At 35.8% G+C, this 17,310-nt stretch overlaps 1 protein-coding gene across 1 annotated transcript in view; it reads right to left on the bottom strand.

Moving 5' to 3' along the window:
- Positions 1-1,598: 1,598 nt before the first annotated feature.
- ABCE1 (ATP binding cassette subfamily E member 1) overlaps positions 1,599-17,310 on the bottom strand; it is a 30,644-nt gene continuing 14,932 nt past the window's right edge. The window contains exons 10-18 of the mRNA XM_069556780.1: positions 12,890-13,011; positions 9,685-9,906; positions 8,476-8,535; positions 8,318-8,376; positions 6,548-6,658; positions 6,323-6,465; positions 6,080-6,202; positions 4,492-4,603; positions 1,599-3,043 (exon numbers count right to left, since the gene is read on the bottom strand). Coding sequence (XP_069412881.1) covers positions 2,996-3,043; positions 4,492-4,603; positions 6,080-6,202; positions 6,323-6,465; positions 6,548-6,658; positions 8,318-8,376; positions 8,476-8,535; positions 9,685-9,906; positions 12,890-13,011 — 1,000 coding nt within the window. The 3' untranslated portion in view covers positions 1,599-2,995. The remainder of the gene's footprint in view (positions 3,044-4,491; positions 4,604-6,079; positions 6,203-6,322; positions 6,466-6,547; positions 6,659-8,317; positions 8,377-8,475; positions 8,536-9,684; positions 9,907-12,889; positions 13,012-17,310) is intronic.

A 17,310-nucleotide genomic window follows, 5' to 3' on the forward strand; every position in this document is an offset into this window, starting at 1 on the left:
AGCCACAAAAAAGTGTGCCAGATACATATCTCTTTTTGTTAGGAAAGCAAAAGGGCTTCCAGAAACTCTCAAGAGGCTTCTTTCAGCTTATTGGCTAGAACTGGTCAACATGGCATGCTGAGCTGCAAGCAACAGGGATGTAGGAAGAGGACTGTCATGGCCTTAGCCCAATTATGATCCACCAGCTGCAGCTGAGCACACGGCTTACCCTACCAATTAGGCAGAGGAGGAGGTACTGGTGAGTAATAATAAGATGAAAATTAAAGAACTGTAAGCTGCTGAACCGATTATTTGACAAACCTGTTTCTCTAGCTGGTTTTGTTTTCTCATTTATTCCTACTCAGACCATGTAAAAACTTCCACCTTAAATCTTGGAGGCACTGAAAGTTCACCACACTTTTGCCTGTATCCTTCCCTCTCACCAAGCTCTTGGGTGCCCACGCTGATATATGTGACCTGACCTGTCTTCTGGTTCACAAGGATTATCTTACCATCTTTATAGGTTCTATTTTCCTGGCAGCTGCCTCCTCTTTTGTAGTCCTTTCTGACTCTCCAACCCAGAACTCTCTTCAGAACCACGTGGTACTCATAACTCACCAGACACTGGGGTTCAAGGCTTTTCACATATGTACACGAAATACCAATGAGGGAGTGAAATTACGTAACAAAGTAAGTAGTTGCCTAGTCTTCCTATGGAAACAGAACCTCTGATTGATCCCTTCAACACAGCAGTAGGCAAAACTACATGTCAAGACACCAAACTACACACTGAATTTGTAAGCAAGAGAAGGTACTGGACTTCGAGATGCTATGGTGTGAAATTAGGTTAAGTTGCATATACACTACTTCTTTAGACTGCTGCATGCTATGTTAACTACGAACAGCTGATATGTACAAAATGTAGAATTCAAAAGGCAGTAGGTGTGTGTGTGTGTATGTATGTGTTTCCTTTGTTCTGTTCCTAACCATCAAGTTATCCTTCTCAAAAGCGTTGTTTTTGAGTATCCTTCTATGTATTTTAGTACTTCATGCATTTTTATAAATAGCGGTGTCTTACAATAAACTTACGTTGCACCATGCTTTTTTGCTTAGAAATTTTTTCTAATCAGGATATAATGATATAGTTGAGCAGTCTCATTCTTTTTAAGAGTTAACATCTGCACTGAGGTATTTGAGTTGGTAACAGATTTTATAAAACACTTTTCTTCATATTAATATTTTAAGTCCTTTTCTATTGCTGTACAAAATTTTAAGTAACATCGAATTCCTTTTTAAAATTTTCATTTAGATGAAAAGTACTACAATTGATACACATTCTCTATCAGGAATAAGTAGAAAAGAACTGGGTTCTTATATCAAAAATACTTTAAGGACATAGTACAGAATAAGTAATTAAAAATAGATTCTGTCTTATTTTATTCAATATATTTGAAATAATCATTCACAAGTTTAACCTATCCTTAAAAATAGGCACTACTTATTTTAATATAATCCCATTTATGTACAAAGCAAACCCTTTACATATTCACACTTAGTTAAAAAGCATAAAAGGATATATATTATTAAACAAACACTGGGTAACTTCTGGGAGGGTAAAATGAAGGGAAATCATAATTCTTTATTCCATTTATTTCTGTATATTTGAAATTTTCACAACAAACGTTATAGATTACTCACATAAATTAATGTTTTAAAAGGCCTAATGGGTCTTAGTTAAACCACTCGTCACCAACTGTTTGCATGTTAATTAAAGCTTCTGTAGTTTCAGGGAGCTCTAAAAGTTTTTCTATGTCCTAAACTCCTTTTCTCACTTGTAGTATGAGTTAGTCCCAGTTCAGGGCATTAGGCGGAAGTATACCTGAAAGTGGTTTCACACTATAGGTATCCCACTGTTCAAGAAATCTGGATCAGTTTTTAGAACTCCTACTACACACTATCTAAAACTTAAAAAAAAAAAAAAAAAGTCAAACAGATTTAGATAATATCCTCTATATTCAAAACCTAGAAATAAATATATTTGGTACCAAGGGATACTTTGTATTGCTATCTGGGCATTCCTTGGCGGTATTGCTGCCTTTAGGCAAGTGGCTCACAGTCCTTGGCTGCCCATCAGAAATCTGTGGAAGTTTAAAAATATAGATGCTTAGGGACCAACTCTAAAGATTTTGAGCTTGTACTGTACTTTTAAGGGAAACAAACATTCTTTAAAAAACTTTTTCCTAAATCTTGATCAGTGATTACACAAAGGTATGTTTAAAGAATGACATTACCTTGAGAATGACTACAGAATATAGAATCTTAGGGAATGCTACATCTAATTCAGAATCAAGCTAGGTTTTTCTTTTTGGGTAGGGAAGAGGAGGGTGTGTTGAAATGATTTTTGCTGAAGATATTTATAAGCACCAAAAACACTGTAAACAATGCTAAAGTTGGTAATAGTTTGTTTCCAGCAGTGGTGTTCCACAGTAATCTTCCTTTGAAAGTCTAAACATACTGACAATTTAATGCAAAGACTGAAAACAAATATAATCCTGATGTTTATTTATCAAATTTAATCAGTGAAGTAATCAATTGGATTTTAAAATAAGGGCAGTTTCATTATAATTGCATACTTGGCAAACCAGGTAAGTGCAGAAACCTTTTTTAAGATTTTTAAAAGGGGGCAACACTGCTCAGCATTTGGTACATGAATATATAATAAACCTACTGAAAATCTTCCTATACATTATGGAAACCTGGAGGTAATTTGTATAGCTTGAAATGTCTTCATTTTAGAATCTTATGCACAAAAAGGGTTCTATCATCAAGATCAGAAAAGTGGCATTTTCTGTATTCAGACAACAATTTACAACACAACTGGCTTTTGATGTTATAGTAAGTTATACTTCAAGCTCTAGAGCATGTGGCGTATAAAACCTGATTTAAATTTTATATGACAAAAATCCCAATAAATGTTTCTCTTAATAAATGGCTTATCAATATTCTCCAATTCACTTTAATCATCCAAGAAAAAGTAGTTTCCACTCTTCTTTTGTTCTACATCCTAAAAAACAAAGAGAAGCAAACAGAAATCAACAAACACAGATGCAACAGAAATCAACACTACTCTCTGGTATGCCAGGGCTGGATTACCCACAGTATTACCGGTGCTTACAGCAGTGTCACACAATCTCCTCTGCACTCACTGGCTGCTTCTGGAAATTCCTCATCCCACTGCTCACAGGCAAGGTTACTATTCTGCTACCCACCTCCACTACCTACCAAGGACACCTTCCTTGGTGTACACCTCACACAAAATTCCTTTACATAAAATACCTTACACATACAAAATTTTGCTATATAAAATTGTTTCCAAAACTATTAAAATTCCATTTTCATCCTTCTAACTTTAAGCTCCTGATAAAAATGTAACCATGTCAGTTTGGGAACTGCCTAGTATACAAAATATATATAAAAATAGTTTTTCCCAGTACCATTTGCAGACTGGCCAGTGCCTAGCAGCTCCCTTATTAGAACTCAGGTGTGGTTGTCTACGATGAATTGATACAGAGACTATCCTGAATAAGTGTCCTTGGGGACTGAACTGAGTCTCTACCCAAGAAAACTACAACATAAAGGGTAAGGCTTCAGAAGAGATTCTTATAAAAGTGCTCTAAAATTTAGTTCCTTTCTTCTGCTTAATTCACTTTTCAAAACCGAGGAACTATTCAGTTTTAATTTAAAACTTGCATTTCATTATCCTGGCTAGACAGTAAACATAAAATATAGTGAAGGCTAAAGGCATCCAGACACAGTGTTAGGTGCTTAAGAATAAGTGATATGCTCTGTGTCTCTTGCTTTCCAAGGCCTCACGTTTTAGTAGCCAAGCTAGGGGAATAAAATATGAAAGGGCGATGGCTAGAGGGCCATGAAACGGAAGCTGTGCTTTAAGGAGGCATTCATTGCAGGCATACTAGAAACACAGAAACACTTTTTTAGCATTTTTTTGGGGGTGATGAAGAAATGACTGCTTTCTAAAAACCATATTTAACATCAAGTATAGGGTGCACAATTACTTTATATACCACAAAGGGAAAAAACCCTGCCTATTAAAAGACTGCAGATTTAACCAAATTTTTTGTTTCATTGTTTAGAATTTAATGTTCACTGAAGAAGTCTGTTTAAGACTCTTAAAATATACATTTTAATCGTGTTGTTCTTATATAAGCACAAAAAATGTGTAAAAAAAACTGTAAAAACTTCTCTATCAAGTGTAGTTTCCCTGAAAACACTTTAAATGGCAAGTACCCTCAACACAAGTAGTACAGTGGCTGTGACTCAGAGATAATGCTTCCAGACTGATGTGTGCCATCAGAGACTAAAACGCGGAAAACATGAATCTCAGGACTAAGGGAATGATGGAATTTTAATGACACAGTCTTCACTTCAAAACATACTCTCCAACTATCCACACTGAGAAGTACCTGTGACTCCAGATAGCTTTTTACATACCTTGATTGAATTGAGCTTGTTTATTCTTGGCCTGTAGTTGTTTGGGTCTCTTCTGAATGTAATTTCAAGCTGAGACAAAAATTTATTCATGCCGGCCAAAAGGGTTTGAGGACTAAGGTGAAAAATAGAGTCTATCAATTACAATTGATTTTTACTGCCCCCTCCCCAATTTAATTACTTTTTAGGAAGAAGAATATTAAGAACAACTGTTTCCTCTAATTCCTCAATCTTAAGTCATTTCAATAATAGTATAATCAGTATATTATAAATCTATATTAAAAATGTCTTTGCTTGACTAGTTTGGCTGTATTTTTGTGCATAACAAATAGAGTTTAAAATGTATCTGATATGGAAAAAAACATTTAGCCAGAAGTACTACTTTAGAAAAATTAGGTGATGCAGAATTTCAAATCTAAGACTTTTAGGGGAGAAGAAAATTTAACAGAGAAGGTACAATTATGTTAGAAACTTGGCACTGAAAAAGTATGTGCAACATAATGGTTTTTAGTAATAATTCCTTTTAAAATTTCCATACTATTTCTATACTAATCATTTTTGCTCACCTAAACTACTACTAAAATCATCCTAAACCATATCATACTTGTGGAACATTTTAAGTATTTTTTAAATACAAAGGGTGGATCATTATTTGAAGGCTTCCCTGGTGGCTCAGATGGTAAAGAATCCACCTGCCATGGGGAAGACCTGGGTTGGGAAGATCCCCTGGAGAAAGGAATAGCTACCCACTCCAGTATTCTGTCTGGAGAATCCCATGGACAAAGGAGACTTGCAAGCTATACAGTCCACGGGATCGCGGAGTTTGACACAGCTGAACAACTAACACATTCACTTTTCTTTTCACAGAGTCTAAGAAATTTCCCTAACAAAGTACATTATTTTCAATAATTGACAATTTTTAAATTAAAAAAAAGAAGAATTTTAAGAAGTTTACTTTTATTTCTTGGATGCATTATTTAAACAGCAAACCCATTCCTCCCTAAACCAGGAAATATTGCATTGGAATCACATGAACTTACTGTTTTTATAGGCCAAATGGTTGAATATCCATAATTCATATAGTTCAACCTACTAAGATTTAAGCACTAAAAGCATAATGAATTTCTCATTAAAGAATTTTCTCATGAACTGTGAAAGTTAGGCTTCTTTATATTTCAAGTGCTATCAAGCCAATAAGGAGAAATGAAAGAAAAAGGAGAGGTAAAATCATTCATTTTAAACTCGACTGTACATTTATAGCAGATATTTGGGGGTTAGTAAGCTTTACCACTAACACTGTAAACTGGGCAAGTCACGTACCCAAATAATGAAGCAGACAAAACATAACCAGAAAGAGAAGGTGAGGCCCCAAAGCTCTGCATCCCTATTCCCCTGGGTCAGGGCTATACCACAGTCTAAAACCCACTATTCTAATGTCATCCAATATGGTACATGAATACTCTTGGGAGTTACAAAATCACTTCAAGAGTTTTCCTTACTAAAAATTACAATAGTATGACTAATGTTTATATGCTGATTGGAAAAGTGTTGGAACTTATAATCAGGTTGAATGGTTTAGAAAATAGTTTACCTGTTTGCAACTGTGTTCTTGGATGGAACACCATCAAAAACGATGACTCGATCTGCTAGATAGGTTGCCATGATGAAGTCATGCTCCACAACAAAGGCTGTCTTCTTAGCATGGAGTATGAAACTAAAACACATGATTTTGAGATCTTAGTTTTATATCATCAAATAGTCAAATGCTATATTAAGCACATTTGTCTGCTAGTACACATGATCACATGTAATACACTTATAAGCAGGATATTACCGTTTGACAACTCGAGCAGCCATCAATCTTTGCTCAGAATCCAAATATGCGGATGGTTCATCAATTAAATAGACATCAGCAGGTTTGCCCAAACAAAGAGCTAATGCTACTCGCTGCAGTTCACCACCAGATAATGTCTGCACCTATTTGCAGAAGAAGTTCAATAAACCATGTAGAGATACCCACCATTTAAAATGAAAACAACAAAAATTATCTTAAGAGTACCTCTTGATCGATGATGTTTTCAATTTGCAGAGGCTTCATTACATCAGTCACAAACTGTGGATGAGTGTAAGCATCTCTGATCTTTTCATGCAGTAGCTGGCGAACACTGCCCTGTTTTTAAGGGAAAAGTATTCAAATTTTATTTCAGTACAAAACTACTCTGATTATGCACCTTATCTATCAGCTAGGTTATGTTTTGAGATTTACAAAATTGAAAACCCATCATGTCCACGTAAAGAAAAATAAAGCAATAATCTTAAAATCTGGAAGAAATAAATGACTGCTTCAAGGGACAAATCATTAAACTAGGAATACTTCTAAAGGTCAATATGTGTATCAAGTAATCTCAGGCAATCTGGGAGGTAACACAAATGTGCAACAGTATGACAGGGATGAATATAAGATGTCTTGAGAACTTAAAAAGCTAAGTTTATAGAAAACATCAATGATGAAATTTTTAATGTAAGCCAAGTCATCATAAATGTTTTCAATATGAGTACTGAGGTACAGAAGCTAATAAATAAGTTCATTACAACACCTGCAGAAATCAAAAGAAGTTAATTTCACAATGTTTTAAGTCTCATCCATATTGTAATATATATCAATGTCTTCCTTTTATGGCTGAATAACTGTGGCTCTACTGGTTTTTGTTCCTACCAGCAATCTGTAAGGTTCAAATTTCTCCATATTCTCAGTAATACTTGTTCTTGTCTGATTGAAGTCATTTTAGTGGGTGTGATGTGGTGTCTCACAGTGGCTTTAATTTGCATTTCCCTTATGACTAACAATGCTGAGCATCTTTTCATGTGCTTATTGGCCATTTGTTTCCTTTCTTTGAAAAAATGTCTATTCAAATCCTTTGGGTATATAAAAATCAAGTTTTAAGAGTTCTTTATTAATGAGTACCTTATTAGATATATATGGATATGAGTACCTTATTAGATATATAATTTGCAAACAGTTTCTCCAGTCTTGTGAGTAGCCTTTCACTTCCCTGATGTCATCTGCACCACCAAACACATTAGGTTTTTGAAGATTTATTTTGTAAAAAGATGCCAAACAGACTTAAAATAGTTTTCCCAGTAGTGGAAATGAAATTAAGGACTGCAGTAGTCTTAATATCTTCCTTAGCCACCTTATTACACCTGTGTGTGTGCTCAGTCGCTCAGTCATGCCTAACTCTTTGCGACCCCATGGACTTGTAGCCCACTAGGCTCCTCTGTTGGAGAAGGCAGTGGCACCCCACTCCAGTGCTCTTGCCTGGAAAATCCCATGGACAGAGGAGCCTGGTGGGCTGCAGTCCACGGGGTCGCTAAGAGTCGGACACGACTGAGCAACTTCACTTTCACTTTTCACTTTCACGCACTGGACAAGGAAATGGCAACCCACTCCAGCGTTCTTGCCTGGAGAATCCCAGGGATGGTGGGAGCCTGGTGGGCTGCCATCTATGGGGTCGCACAGAGTTGGACACGACTAAAGTGACTTAGCAGCAGCAGCAGCAGGCTCCTCTGTCCATGGGATTTGCCAGGCAAGAATACTGGAGTGGGTTGCCATTTCCTTCTCCAGGGGATCTTCCCCACCCAGGGATCAGACCCTTGTTTCCTGCATTGGTAGGTGGATTCTTAACCACTGAGCCACTTGGGGAGAGGGGGGACAGACACAAACTGATTTGGAGAAACATTCTGATATAGTGTAACAGTAATGCTCTAGGTATATATACATATAAACTCTTCTTTAATAATAATAAAAAAAAATACCAGTATAACTCACGGTTGATTTGGGACTGATTTTCTGTGGCTTATAACTGACGTTTAGAACTGGAACTTCCCCTGCAGAATAATGCAAATAAATAAGACACTGAAAACTGCTCAAATCTTTAGAGTCTACTACATGGAAAAGAGTAAAAAACCTCAAGATTACAACAGTACCTCCTTCATCAGGTTTAAGCCTTCCAGCAAGCATTCTGATAAATGTCGTTTTACCAGTACCTGGCAACAGAAAACAAATTGATGTGAAAAATGTTTCACATTTAGAGTAAATCACTGCATTACTGGGTTGTAACTTGGAAACTAGTTTTGAAAAAATACACTGACACTACAGAATTCTGAAGGCTATATAGAAAATTACTTGAACTTTCCTGATTCACCTCTCAAGCATCATTCTAAACTCATTAGGAGGAATACATACTATTTAAAGTTTATAATGGCCATTTTAAATGGGTCTATAAAGTCTTGGGTTGGTTCTTGAAAAGACTTTTTTAGCTAAAGTACTGATGAACACAATTTATTGTTAAAACAGGACAATAACTGTTATGACTGACACCGTCATCACAAAGGCCATTTAACATGAAATATTTAATTGCTACCAAGCTGAAGACATATATTAACTAAAGACAAATACATTGACTAAAGACTGATATACTGCAACAATCTCCAGAAAAATTTTTTTCTTCTACAGTTTTGTAAGTTGTAAGCATAAAATTCCAAAATCATCTCAGAATCATCAGCACTCAAAATCATCTCATAACTATATTTATGACAATAACCTATTATTAAAAAATGTCAGTAATGTAACTATTTACAAAGTTGAATGGAAAACATTTTAAACTAGACTGCTTTAGAATTACCAATTCTTTCCTTTCTGGTCAGTTTCTAGGATGAATAAATGTCACTGTGTATCAATATACATAGAAAAACCAGCTTAGAAAAAGATCTAATTCTCCCTGAAGGTTAACAAAAATGACAAATTATACCATATGCTGTCACAAAATGTGAACCACAATGAGAAATACAGGAATTCAGTCTTGTTCCCAGACCTATAATATAACTGAGTCAAAATTGTTCAGAGTAATTAAAATTCAGTTACTGGATAAACAAAGTGAAAGTGAAGTTGCTCAGTCGTGTCCAACTCTTTGCCACCCCATGGACAGTAGCCTACCAGGCTCTGCTGTCCATGGGATTTTCCAGGCAAGAATACTGGAATGGGCTGCCATTTCCTTCTCCAGGGGATCTTCCCAACCCAGGGATCGAACCCAGGTCTCCTGCATTGCAGACAGACGCTTTACCGTCTGAGCCACCAGGGAAGCCCCTGGATAAACAGAATCAACTTTCAAATATCACAGAATAAGGGAAACTTACCATTTTCCCCCAGCATCACCATGATTTCAGAATCTGTAAACTCTCCAGCTACAATCGCTAACTCAAACTCTCCCATCTTTTTCTTCATTCCAGGATATTTATACATACACATCTTTTTAACTTCTTCTTCATTTGCTGTCTCAGCCACTTTAAAAACAAGTGATGCATCTCTGAATCTCAAGTTTTCTGTTGGAACGTAGCCATCCAAAAAAATGTTTATGCCTATTGGAAAGTTATTGAAATAGATTAGCAAAGATCAGTTAGACTAAACTTTTCCCACAGCAATAAATTATATAAAAACCAAACCCTAGGCTCTCTTGTGAGTAATCTATACATAGATTTAAATAGCAAGCAGTGCGACATGGTGTTTCACATACCTAATACCAGGTTTAATTCATGCACACACACATGCCTATATATACAAACACACATACACAAAGCACATCTTTTCATTATTATGTGATTTTTATAAGACTTTTCCCATCAGATTTTATGTGAAAGGCTCTGATGCCATTTATTCTGTATTTTAAAATAAAAAAATGTAATTTTTCTTTAAAAAATGACAAGTAAAATGGAGTATTTTCACAGTGATATAAAATGAAGTAACACAGTTAAGAAGTTAAGTTATAAGCATTCACTTTCCTGTGAGACATAACCATATGCGGAACTTACGATTTACTGCATTTGTTTTCAGATTAGCTTTGCAGATTTTTAAGAACTTCATTGAACTTTTCTTGGCTTTATTGTGCAAACAACATAATCTAAACAGATTTTAATAACCGAACAAAAACTAACATACTGGTACATGAAAATCCCTCCACACTAAGGTTGTTAAGAACCACAATGGCAGATGCACAGAAGTGGAAAAGTGGGTTATTTGGGAAACAATGAAAAGATCTGTTTTTGTGTTTACTATGTGTAACAGAAGAAACAGTAGCTGAAGTTTCAGAAGGTCTTGAAAGAAAGTCTAGGATGTTATTCATTTCATTTGCAATTAAGAACCAAATCTAGGCCGTCTCAGTCTAGAACACAGGTGCTCAATAAATATATACTGACAGAACAAATCAACAGATCCATTTATTCTGCCCAAATGAGCATTTTTGATCTTAAGCCATTTACGAATTAAGAATTCATGTTAAGAATAACGTGAGGTTAAAAAATTAAAACCAAACATTAAATAAAAGTATAAACTCAAAGGAACCTAAGTGACCATTTAGTACAACTGCCCAATCCATTAGGTAAGAAAACAAAAGCTCAGAGAAGTGACTTTGTTAAAAAAAAAAACAAAAAAACAACACGTCAGCTGTATACACTCCAACTGCAATGTTTCTCTATTTAAAAATGAGTTTAAGCTAAAATTCCTTTATAGTTCATAAAGAATTTTACATATAACATTTTAATTTCAGCATATTAAAGGAAAGCAGAAAGATTAAGTGCAGTTTGTTAGTTAAATAGTTTTAGCGGATAGGGAACATTAAAACCTCACCAGGAACTATTTCCTAGTATATGCTTTAGACAAGGCATCTATTATACAGTTAAATAGAGTTAGCAACCATGGATCACAAAGAGGCAGACACGACTGAGCGCCTTTCACCTTCAGGTCCTCCCTTGTGGCTTAGCTGGTAGAGAATCTACCCGCAATGCGGGAGACCGGGGTTCAATCCCTGGGTTGGGAGGACTACCCACTCCAGTATTCTGCCTGCAGAATTCCACGGACAGTATATGTATATAGTTCATGGGGTTGCAAAGAGGCGGACATGACTGAGCGACTTTCCCTTTTCTCTAATTAAAATTATGAAAAGTGACTGCCATGTATCCGTGTCGTTATTATCAATATGACTCTAGAACTACTTAATATTTCAGAGAGTAGATACTCTGATATTAGTTGCTAACTGAGGAGAAAAAAACAGTAATTGCTACTGCAATCATCTCTTAAGACTACTGTAAGAAAACGGCACACTCACAAGTTTTTTCTTAAAATATATTATCTCAATAGATGGATAGTATCTATCTCAAATATATAGGTAGAAAAGGGATAGTAAGTCCTTCCCCACATCTTAAATTATTTATACCCTTTTTATAGCTTTTAAAAAAGAAAAGCCTATCCAACTGAGGTTAACTACAAAGCTACATGAATAATTATTGTAGAATATGGCAGATTTTCAAGATATGGACTAAGGAGACCTTTCATGTCTAGATTATCAGTTTAAGGCATAGCTGGAGAGAAGAAACATAAAAAGTAAAAATAGGAGTGAGGAAGCAGTGAAGGAAAACAGGAAAGAAATTAAAAGGTGGAGAGTGTAGTGATTTTGCTTTAGGAGCCACTTAGTGGTAGACTAGTTTTTACTTTTGCCCAATGGCACCCCACCCAGTACTCTTGCCTGGAAAATCCCATGGACGGAGGAGCCTGGTAGGCTGCAGTCCATGGGGTCACTAAGAGTCGGACACGACTGAGCGACTTCACTTTCACTTTCATGCACTGGAGAAGGAAATGGCAACCCACTCCAGTATTATTGCCTGGAGAATCCCAGGGATGGGGGAGCCTGGTGGGCTCCCCCATCTATGGGGTCGCAGAGTCGGACACAACTGAAGCGACTTAGCAGCAGCAGCAGCAACTTGCTTAGGCAGGGAAAACACATGAAACAGAGAGACAGTCCCTAGTCCCTCTTTCCTGCAAGTAGTAGGAATAAGTGAAAAATACACATACTGAGCTGTTGTATTAGAATTTTAGTCACTCACCAGACTATAATATGTTTAACTATTTTATTAGACTATTGGATAACCTTAGTTCCACAAACTTAGGCTCCAGATTAAAGATAAATGTGAAACATGAAAACAATATGAGCACTGAATGAATTTCAAGAGTTTTCCCACTGGTACTGGCCTATCAAAGATAAAGTTGAAGATGACTAATAATACAGGGATGCTACAGAGGCTAAAATATAAAAGAACATTTTAGTATAGCAAATAAATAGTGAAACTGATAGAATATTTTTAGCCACAATAAAAACTTCTCCAAAAAGAAATAGGTTATGTTTAACAACTGGCATATAGAACCTTATATATTTATATTCTATTGTGAGATTAAATTTAATAAGGCCAGAGTTTTGGATAAGTAATATGACAGCAACACTTTACTTAGTACCAACAATACATTTTCTAAGCATTAATGCGAAAGAGCATTGTGAAAAGTTTTTCAAGTTACCTTCTCTTACACTAAAAGGCATAGTGACAACACCATAAGCACTTGGTACGCCATATAAACAGCAGATGAAGTCAGAGAGATAGTCTAATACACTTAGATCATGCTCCACCACAATGATATATCTGAAAATCAATATAGATTAAATCAATGTTCATATTTCAAATTGTTTTCCTAAACTAAAAGAAAAAGGTTAACATGAAAGTTTATGAATATAAGAAATAAATGTTTTGCTAATAAAAAAGCATTTTTTACTAAATGTTTAACTAAAAATGTTTAAAGGCATTTTAAAACTTTACAAAGCAGAAATATAATTATAATAGACCTAAACTGTTTACTATGCTATTCAATTTATGTATTGAACCCTTCTACTTGTCCTATGCCACACTAGTTGCAATATAGTTGTAGTAGGGGATGCATAGAGAATATGACATAATCCTCAATCTGAGAACTTTCAATATTAGCTGCACAGACTAGGAATTGATATGAAACAATACCAAAAAGACTACGTAGCAAAATGTTTTACAGGTGATAAAAACCTAATGAAAGGAAGGAAACAGGTTAGTATGGGTACTGGAGCACTTAATAAATGAGATAGAACAGGAGATGACTTTTTAATTAGTAAGAAAAAAAGTACTTCTAGTAGAAACTGTCAGGTAAATAAATAATAGTCATAAAGCTTTTATGCAGTATTTCATTCCTAGTCAACTCAGTTTAAGATTTTCAAAAAGCAATGACCTGCAGACATCAAATTCCAATTTATCAGCTTTCTGTACAAAAACCAGCCATATTTTTATTTTAATGAGATCATTTAATCATTTAATGAAATCATTACTCCCATAAAAACTGACTCAATTTGATTCACAATGATATACTGTTTAGATTGTCAAGCATGTCTAATTCATTGTTTTCTTTCTCTATCGAGATTTTTAATTCAGGGTGTCATATTTCTATTTAATATTGCTATATGCTTTTAACAAATCTCATTTTTTTCTTCAGGGCCCCAGATAAGGCTCTTAGTTCCAGATGGAACAAATTTAACATCCTCAGACCTTCTTTTAAGACCTTCCAAAACTATAGCTACTACAGATATTCAATTTATAAAGTTACACTCTGATAAATCCATCATACTTAACCTAATCTAACAAATTTGGCCTAGCCCACCTGACATGTGTTCAGAACACTTACATAATGCCTATTTTCAAATACAGTGTTGACTGCCACATGTAATGTGCTGGAGGCTACACTGCAAGTGAGCAACAGAATGGCGGCAAGGGTGCCAGCTGTCTGTCCTCTCAACACGTGGCTGACTGAAAGCTGCGGCTTGCTGCTGCTGCTCAGCACCACAAACCAAGAGAATACCAAAAGCTGAAGTATAGTTCTACTGGATATGTACTGCCTTCCCAACACTGTAAAGTCAAAAAATCTTGAATTGAACCACAGTATCTGTACATTCTTTTATTACATTTGTATATAGGATATACTGAAAAATGGATCTTTGTTTCCTGAATAATCTACTCTTCTGTGTGTCTAAGGGATAGTCTATGATCGAATGGGTCTCCTGCCTACAATCCTCATCTGTTGAAGTCCTATATAACTCTTTAAGGTTCACCTCAAATTCTACCTCCAACAGAAACACCCTTCTTAATGTGCAAATAAATAAACTTTCCCCCACTGTTGAACAGTGCTAAGCATCAATGAAAATAGCAAATCACCCAAATGACCCAATACTTATCCTGCCTTGGTATCTTTACTGGCAATGTTCCATTACTTGGAATAGTTCTCTGCTTTTTTACCACTGAAATCTTCAAGGCCCAGTATATGGCAGCATAGTTTTATCTAGTGGTTTTTAATGTACTTTTGAAAAGAAAAAAAAAAAAAAGTCACACCTTCTGCTTTCCCTACTTTCATATGAATCTTATGCAAAAGTCCTAAATGTTATTAAAAAATATTTAGAAGACTCACTCTATTTTCAGAGGGTTTCAAACAATAATCTACAGCATAATGAGAAATCTATGCTGTGAAAATTTATACCCTACACTTAATTTTGGGTTATCTGTTGGATTTTAATATTCCTCTTGCATTATTGTTCCTCTCACTAATCCATCCTCTATTTCTTGTTGTTTCCTAAAGGATACAATCTTCAAAATCTTTTTACAGTATTAAAGACTGAATGGGTGCCTTGATACATCATAGAATTTCAGAATGCAGACATACTTCCTAAAACTTTTTATTACCAAGTCTATCACTACAGAGAGATTATTTTGACCCTCTGCCTATAAAATCAAGACCCAGCACAACTGAGAAAATATCTAACAATCATTTTCTTCACTTTGTCAATCTAATCTGTTTTGGTATGGTATCCCTTTTACCACTATGTACTGCCCTCTCATAACGTAGAAAGTAGTGACTTGAATGAATACATGTCACCTGGTTGTAAATTATTATCCTTTTATTTCTCTGCTTATGTATTCTTTAATTTACCAGATCCTAAGGTCCCTGAATATTGGGACCGCATTTTATACTCTTACATTTTCCAAAGGGGCTTCTGCCCTGGTGGCACAGTGGTAAAGAACCTAACTGCCAATGCAGGAAGCTATGGATTCAATCCCTGGGTCAGGAATATCTCCTGGAGAAGGAAATGGGTACCCTACCCCAGTATTCTCACCTGGGAAATCCCACAGACAGAAGAGTCTGGTCGGGTATAGTCCATGGGGTCGCAAAGAGTGGGGCATGACTTGGTGACTAAACAACAGCAACAATTTCCCAAAGAGCCTATCATAATGCCCTGACCTATGCATGGAGTGAAAATGATGGTCACCATTTACCTCAACTAAGACTGTCTCTTTATTACTGACAGTCTAAGTTTTCCTTCAAAGTATGTACAGGAATCATTTGTTCCTTGAATCTAAGGAGTCAAGTTTTTCAATTCTGGAAAATACCTGGCCATTATCTTTTCAGTTTGATTTTTTCAGATGCCTATAAAGACATATGAAATCATCTTCTCATTCTGTTCTCTGTCTCATTCTATTCTCCATGTCCCTGAATCTCCTCCTGTTTTTCCATCTCATTCTCTGTTGTACTCTGGTAGCTTGCTCAGGTCAACTTTTAAAGTTTCTGATGCTCTTCTGTTGTCCTAACCTGTCTAATCTGTCTAGTGAGTTTTCAATGTCATGACTATATTTTTAATTTCTAGATTTTTTTGGGTTTTTAAAACATGTACCTGTTACTTTTTTTGTAGTATTATATTCTTAGAGCTTTAAATTTTTATGTTTTGAATGGTCTGAAATACTGCCTTACAGTCTCTGAGAATGCTACTTTCAGTTCTTCACGATCTAAGTCCTGCTGTTTGTTGTGTTTACTGACTCACTTGTACAGTTTTCTTCCATCAGTGATAACCCTGGGTTTAAAGCTCTCGGTCTTTACCTGTAGAAACCCTGTGTGACCAGGGTTGAGAGCGTATGTCTCTGGAGTGTTTTCATATTTGCATTGTCTATATACCATAGAACTGACAATTCCAGGACTCTCTTTGTGTTACTTTCTTAGCATGGAGGGTTTTTAGACATCCCTGATTACATAAATTTCAATTCCATATCCATGTGAGCTGCCAGTCCATAAACAGATATGAAGGGGAACCATCTCTCCATTCCCAAGGCTCTCACTGAGTGACAGGAGTATGTTTCCTTAACATCCTCATGTGTTTGCTCTTTTGCTGAGAAAGCAGTTGTTTGAGAGTCCTGGCATTTTTGTGACAATTCAAAAGAAGGCCCTGCTACCTGCCCACAAATGGTTGTTAAAGCTCAAGACTTATTACAGAGACAAGCACAACCCTTTAGGAAAGCCATCCTTGTTTCTCCCCTGTAATTTATAGTTCTCTGTTTGCTTTTTGATCCCCAGGGATTTCTCATATGAAAGAAATTATGACATCAACTACTAAAGAGAGGAACAGAAATGCTATGCAGGAAAAACACTCTGTGTTCTGGCCATAGTCTTACCACATCATAAATTCAAAACCTAGAAACAACTAAATTTTTTGAAAGCTTCCTCATCTGCAATATGGTAATACCACCTAAAGATTCTAACTTGTAAGATTAACGAGGCTCAGATGAGATAACGGACACAGAAACTCTTCAGACTACAACAGCACTCTATAAATACATCATGCTGTGACTAGTGAGAAGTTTTTAAGAGCTCCTGTGCTCAGTAAAGTCCTGGGACAACTGGAATTTCTCTGTTCTAAATGATGTGTAGAAGCGACATATCCATTTGAGGATCTGACAAAAGCTAAGGATCTGCTTCCTGAAAATCCATAAATATATGTCAAAACTTTGTATATCACTATAGGGTATTCTTAGGCTCCCTGGAAACAGGTATGGTAGTACAGAGGAAACTTAAGTTCAAGTGATAGCTTCAAAAACCAAGAT

The sequence above is a fragment of the Ovis canadensis genome, chromosome 17 (assembly GCF_042477335.2).
Source record: "Ovis canadensis isolate MfBH-ARS-UI-01 breed Bighorn chromosome 17, ARS-UI_OviCan_v2, whole genome shotgun sequence".
NCBI classification, from domain to species: domain Eukaryota; kingdom Metazoa; phylum Chordata; class Mammalia; order Artiodactyla; family Bovidae; genus Ovis; species Ovis canadensis.